The sequence below is a fragment of the Cervus canadensis genome, chromosome 14 (assembly GCF_019320065.1).
Source record: "Cervus canadensis isolate Bull #8, Minnesota chromosome 14, ASM1932006v1, whole genome shotgun sequence".
Taxonomy (NCBI): domain Eukaryota; kingdom Metazoa; phylum Chordata; class Mammalia; order Artiodactyla; family Cervidae; genus Cervus; species Cervus canadensis.
In genome coordinates this window covers 21,487,046-21,494,266 of record NC_057399.1, presented here as the reverse complement: position 1 = coordinate 21,494,266, position 7,221 = coordinate 21,487,046, and the positions used below count along the sequence as shown (strand labels likewise).

At 37.0% G+C, this 7,221-nt stretch overlaps 1 protein-coding gene across 2 annotated transcripts in view; it reads right to left on the bottom strand.

Moving 5' to 3' along the window:
* Window positions 1-5,322: 5,322 nt before the first annotated feature.
* LOC122453273 (dnaJ homolog subfamily A member 1-like) overlaps window positions 5,323-7,221 on the bottom strand; it is an 8,079-nt gene continuing 6,180 nt past the window's right edge. The window contains exon 2 of one of the 2 annotated variants that reach the window (XM_043487218.1): window positions 5,323-6,655. In XM_043487218.1, coding sequence (XP_043343153.1) covers window positions 5,476-6,655 — 1,180 coding nt within the window. In that variant the 3' untranslated portion in view covers window positions 5,323-5,475. Of the gene's footprint in view, window positions 6,661-7,221 lie in introns of both variants that reach the window. The other variant, XM_043487217.1, reaches the window with a different exon arrangement.

Here is a 7,221-nt window from a genome sequence, read left to right as displayed (position 1 = left end):
TCTATGTTTGTGAATCTCTGTTTTGTAAATAAGTTCATTTGTACCACTTTTTTGGATTTCACACATAAGCAGTATCATGTGGTATTTGTCTTTATCTGTCTCACTTCACTCAGTATGACAGTCTCAAGGTCCATCCATGTTGCTGCACATGGCATTGTTTCACTCTTTTCTATGGCTGAGTAATATTTCATTGTATTTATGTACCATATCTTCTTTATCCATTCCTCTGTTGGTGGGCACTGCGGTTGCCTCCATGTCTTGACTATTGTGAATTTTTCTGCTGTCAACACTGGGGTGTGTGTATCTTTTCAAATTAGAGTTTTCTCTGGATATATGCCCAAGAATGGGATTGCAGGATCATATGATGGTTCTGTTTTTAGTTTTTGTTCAGGACATCCATACTGTTCTTCATAGTGGCTGTACTGATTTATATTCCCACCAACAGTGTAGAAAGGTTCCATTTTCTCCACACCTTCTCCAATGTTTATTATTTGTAGACCTTTTAATGATTGTCATTCTGACTGTTGTGAAGTGATACTTCATTGTACTTTTTTTGCCTGCATACCATGCAGGATCTTAGTTCCCCAACCAGTGATTGAACCTATGCCCCTTGCAGTGGAAGCAAAGTCCTAACCACTGGACCACCAGGTGATTCCCACTTCAAGTGGTTTTGATTTGCATTTCTCTAATAATTAGCAATGTTGAGCATCTTTTCATGTGCCTGATGGTGATCTGTTTGTCTTCTTTGATGAAATGTCTACTTCAGTTTTCTGTCCATTTTTGGACACCTCTTTTTCTTTTTAGTATAAAATGTAGTATAACATATATATTGCTCTGTACCTTGCTTTTTCACTAAATAATATATCCTAGAAAATCATTCCATACCAATTCTTAGAGATTGTTTTCCTTTGGGTTGATGCATCACAATTTTTCCACCAGTCTTGACTAATGGGCATTTGGATCGATTCTGATAGTACTTTGTTTTTGCCAATTATTCTACAGTGAATCACAGCTTTGAGCACCTATTGTTTTGTATTTGAACTGGTGTATCTTCAGGTGGAATCTTAAACATGAGATTGCTGAGCCAAAGGAAAAACCCATATATAACTTTATTATATTTGTATCAAATATTTCTCCATAGGATGTTACCCATTTTTGGCTCTTATCAGGAGTGTGTGAAAGTGTTTGTTTCTCTTCAATTTTAACAACTGAGTGTATTGTTAACTTTTTGGATTTTTATCATTTCCATAGGTAAGAAATGTCATCTCAGTGTTTTAATTTGCATTTTTTTTTTTACTGTAGTGAAATTGAGGTTCATCTGTATGTATTATATACATTTGCCTTTCTTCTTTCTATGGGTTGTCTCTTTATCCTGTTGTTTTTTTTTTTTTAATTGGGATTTTGGTCTTTTTCTTCTTGATAGTTACATATGATTTATATATCATTGAGATTAACTCTAGTCTGTGGTATATGTTGCAAATATTATTTCATGTTTTTGTTTTGACTTTGCTTATAATGGTTTCTTCATGCAAGTATTCAAAAATTGTTACATAGTCAAATTTTTAATCTATCTTTTGGCTGCTTTGGGGTTTTGAACAGAAGTCATAAATTCTTCTAATACTTAAAACTATGGTTTTAATATTAAAGAATTCTTTAACTTTCTATGATATTTCCTTTTCATAATATTATGTTGTCATTTCATGAAAGTAATAACTTCATGTATCTCTTAGAGGATATCAATTAGGAACTTAAGAGATTCTCATTCCTTCTCTGAATTATCTGTTCATCTGGAATCAATTTTTCAGTGCATTTGTCTTTAACATCCTCTTTGATGATGCATATTTTTTGTTGAAAATATGGTTAGTTTTATATCTAAAAAAGATATCTTAAGAGTGATCTGGGAGGTTGAAAACTTAAAGACTTTCTTTGGCTTGAGTGGTTGGAGCTCTGGCTTATTATACTGTCAGAGAAGCTCCCTTTGTGTGAATGAAGGGGACATTTGCTGGGGTTCTAACACACTCATCCTCAACAGCAGTTCTGACCAGAAATTTTTTGCCTTTGGTATGTGCTGGAGTACCTGTGTTAAGATTGTAATTTGTGAGTAAGCAGGCTACTATGGTGTATCTGGACCTTAAATTACTTTCCTTGTTTTTTTCTTCACTTCTTACTTTTACGCTTTATTATGTCTTTAATCTCTGAGTCCAGAAACTTTCCAGAGATTTTTCTCTCCTCATGTCCAATTTTCATACATGTTATAGTCTAGCTTCAATATCATGCTTATGTCTACCTGAAATTTGTTGAACTCTTTCATCCATTTAGTCATAATCTTCTTTTCCTTTCTGTACAGGATTATAAACTTATTATTTTTTGACTATTATTTTAATGGGTCTTTCTTAAGAAAGAAGAAAAACCAAAGTTTAACCAGAAGTCTCTGTGTCCAACTCATAAGTCAGGTCATGTAATTCTGGCATAGATTTTGGTCAAATTAATTCATTCTACATTGGTTACAATTTAAGTTTTTCCTAATTTTTATGTTTTGTATAATCCTGTAAAGAACATCTTTTACATATATTTTGGGGCACATTTCCAAATACCTTGAGGATAGTTTTTGAAGATACATTTTAGATATAGAGCTGCTGAATCAAAGAGCATTGTTTCTTATAGCTTTTGACACATTATCCATCAGAAATGTTATACCAGTTTTATTCTCAGACACAGCAGGTAAAAGAGGTCCTTTTCTCAAACCTCACTGAACATGAGATTATAGTCTGGTTAATTTTTTGCCAGTTTCAAAAGTAGAAGCACTGTCCAGTTCAAGAACTCTTACATTGATTTTGGAAGTGATGGTGATTATTTGCTTTCACTTATGAAGTATACAATTTGTGTCATGAATTATATCCCTGATTTTCACATCAGTTCTTTATGACGTGAATTGAATTACATTTTGGAGAAGACGAATATGAGATTCAGAAATGTTAAGTTATTGTTTCAGGGTTATGCAGCTACTAAACAGCTTATCTAGTATTCAAATTGGTATCTGTTTATTACTGCTGCTGCTGCCAAGTCGCTTCAGTCATGTCCAACTCTGTGCGACCCCATAGACGGCAGCCCACCAGGCTCCCCCGTCCCTGGGATTCTCCAGGCAAGAACACCAGAGTGGGTTGCCATTTCCTTCTCTAATGCATGAAAGTGAAAAGTAAAAGTGAAGTCGCTCAGTCGTGTCCGACTCTTCGTGACCCCATGGACTGCAGCCCACCAGGCTCCTCCGTCCATGGGGTTTTCCAGGCAAGAGTACTGGAGTGGGGTGCCATTGCCTTCTCCACTGTTTATTACTGTAGAGAGCTGAAGGTAGAATTTTGTGTGAAATAATAGTAAAGATATGTAAATGTTATGTTATTCTTTGAGCATAGTTATATTAATATTATTAATAGAGCTATCAATATTTGGAAATAAATCCCCTATTTAGTGATGATGAAAGCTAAATGCTTTCCACCTTCTATTTAAGGAACAGGTTGGAGCAACTGTGATCATTGCACTCTGATATGACTTTCATGTCACTCCAAACACCAAGTATATTATGAACTGCTTTGTACCATTGATGCTCTTCACTCGCTACTGATAGAAAACACATTGATTTTGTTGGGTGAAAGAATGAGATTTTGCATAGTTTATTAGTTATCTATATCTGAGTGACAAATTCCTTCAAAAGTTGGCTTAAAACAATGACAAACTTTAATTTTTTTTCACTATTTCTGTGGGTTAGAAGTTTGGGAGTAGTTTAGCTAAGTCTGGCCCAGAGAGAGATTTCAGTCAAGAAATCAGCTGTGGTTATACTTATTAGAAGACTTGGCTGGGACTAGAGAATCTGATTCCTAGGTGACTCACTCACATTGCTGGCAGGTTAGTCCTAGTTAAGAGGCTTCAATTCCTCAGTTTGTGAACCTCCGCATAGGCTGCTGAGTAACATCCTGACTTAGCAGCTGGCTTGCTCCAGAATGAGTGATTCAAGAGGGAGCAAGGCTGAAAGAAAAATGTCTTTTATGAATCAGTTTTGGAAGTTGCACTATCATTTCCACAATATCCTATTGGCTATATAGTCATCATGGGAGGAAACAATACAAGGGCATGAATATCAGTAGACAGTAATCATTGGATGTCGTGTTGCGTGTTGGAGGCTGGTTACCACATTTGGGTATGTAATATCCAGGCAGACAGTGGATGCAGGAATCAACACAACACTGAAGATATGCTGATCATAGTGGATTACAGTAAACAGATAGATGGATCCCGACTCACATAAAAACTGAATAACTCTCTATTTTATAGCAGTAAAAAATTATGGTTAGAATTCTTTTGTAAATGTTTGTCCAAAATGGTTGTCCTTCAATCACAACATTTATATGACAAATGCTCATAATGTTACTTTCTGCACCAGACAATGAACTAGGCAAGTTTACTCAATTCTCACAATGTTGGCATTATTATTCAGATTTTACACAGGAAGAAACAGCCTAATTGAGGTTAAGAGACAAGCCCAGGGCTACTTAACTCAGAAGTGGTAGAGTTGAGTTTCATCACTGGCCCTTTTCCTCTCTTCTGTGTTGTCTCCCATTACATATAGCGTTTCATGGGCGGAAGTTCCAGGAGCATCAGATTTTCATGTTGCAGATACTAAAAGGCCGATCTGAGCCTTATTTCTGATCACATAGTGAGAACAAATACTTTGCAGCTGATCCCCAACCTTCTAAACATCCTACTGGGAAAATTAAAGGGACTTTTTGAGGATATAGGTAGAAATTGGATTTTAACCACCGAGTAACAGAATCTGTTTTTGAGAAAGAAGAAATTTTGATGTTTTCAGCATAACTTGACCTTCTTAGTAATAAAATTCAATTTTTATCCAGCCAGAAGGAGAAGATCACTGAGTTCTTCCTTTGCAGTAGTCCCTGCTTTCTCTTTCTCAATAAAGGAGGAATATTCTTCTTCAGCAAGTCATCTGCATTTCTTAAGGCAATTTTTAAAGGCCAAAATTATTCTCAACAACCTAGTAGTATTTTATCTGGCTTAAAAGTCACTGCTTGCTCACTGAAGATACTTCTGTTAGGAGTAATAGTTACCTGCTTAACTTATGTGTAGTTGTATAGAACTTCAGAATGCTGATTCAATATGATGAACATAATGATGCGTTTTAAACTATTATATACACTTTAGTGTCTCAGGATGTCAGGTTCAGTTGGGTCTAATTCACCTAGGATCAGCTTTTAGATTTTTTTCAGAGTTGATCTTGGGTTTTTTTTTTTTTTTTTTTTTAATTTTTTTAGCTTTTATATTCAAGTTTATTCTTCATTTAACTTTTAAACACTACTATAGTTGAATATTAAAACAAAAGCAAGTAGTGAGCATATTATGATTATAGTCCTTCACTCAATCACTACTGCAATAAAACCCCAGCAGTGAGTGTTATTCATGGGCCTACTAAGAGGTCTGACACTGAACACCACCCCGGGGATGATGTTCATCATCCTCATATGCTTCTCCACTGTAATGGCACCATCTTTCCTGATTTGGATCAAAGTCCACTAATTCTACCTGGTCCATTTCATCAGTCTCTTCTACTTCCTTCCTCTCAGGCAGAAGTTTTTCCAGCAAAGAGAGTTTATCAGGAGAGAGAAAGCCATTCTCAGGAAAGTTTACCTTAAATTCAATGATTAGGCGACCCTTTTCATATGGCCTACGATAAATTGGCATGCCTTCATTTAGCACACACTTGATATCTCCATGCTTGACGATCTGACCTGGATGAGAAGTGATGACTATGGTTCGGTTGTCAAGAGTAGATATTGGCTTCTGGAAGCCACACAACGCCTCAACCAGCTGTATGTCCATACACATGAAAAGATCTTCTCCTCGTCGAGTAAAAACAGCATGGTCCTTCTGATCTAAAACAATGATAATATCTCCTGGCTCCAGTCCTGATTCTTGGTCTCCTTCACCATGGAATGTTATCTTCTGGCCATCTTTCATGCCTTTGTCAATATGAACTTCTAGAATTTTCTTTTCTCGAACTATCTTCCTTCCGTTGCAGCTTTTACATCTATCTTTAGGGCTGATCCGCTCCCCATGGCCCTGGCACTCCATGCAGACAGACTGAATTTGCTGAACCATTCCAGGTCCTCTCTGATGAATTCTTATTTGCATTCCAGTACCTCGGCAATTGGGACAGCATTCTACCGCTCCTTTCTTACCACCTTGGCCTTCACATTTGTCACAAATCACATTCTTTTGCAGAGCTAGTTTTCTTGTTGCACCATTATATGAATCTTCTAAAGTTACTGTAAGTTGATGCACAACGTTTTTACCTCTCCTCTCTCTCTGCATCCTGCCTCCTCCTCTGAAAAACATATCAAAGATGTCCATGGGGGAGCCAAAACCACCACCTGCTCCACCTTCTTTAATTGCCTGTTCTCCTCCTTTGTCATATAATTCCCTTTTCTTTGCATCAGAAAGCACTTCGTAAGCTTGAGAAATCTGTTTAAACTTCTCGCCTTCATTTGGGTTCTTATCAGGGTGGTACTTCAAGGCCAGTTTCCTGTAAGCCTTTTTCAATTCTTCTTGGGTGGCATTGGGTTTGACCCCCAAAACATCATAGTAAGTGGTTTTCTTTTTTTTTTTTTTTAAAGTGATCCACTATACATGTTTATTATTGGCAATGGATGAGACAAAGAGAAACATTCTTGGTAGTTTTTCCATCAACAAGTCCTGATATTCCATCTAAAATTCTATCTTTAAAATGGCCACTTTCCCCCTTTATCATGACTTCTGTCCAAATGATGACTATCATTGTCTTGGACCACAGCTAATGCTTTCCTCCTCCTCTCTCTACCTCCAGTCTTGCCCCACTCCTATACACAATAGCCAGCTTTTTAGATGTAAATCAGGTTGTCCTCCCTTATAACCTTCTGGAGGCTTCGCATTACAACTAGTGTACCATTACCTTCAAGGTCCTGATTCATCCACTCTTGCCTGTTTGTCTATCCTCATCTCCCACCATCCTGTTCAGAATCCTTGTAGCTGCAGCCATACCTGCCCGTCTTGGAAATGGCTGAGTCCTTTCCCACATCAAATTTTTGTACACTTGTTTACTCTGCCTTCAATAGGATTTCCTCTCTTGTCCACCAGACTCCTATTCATCCTTCAGATCTCAGCTCCACTCAGCCTTGC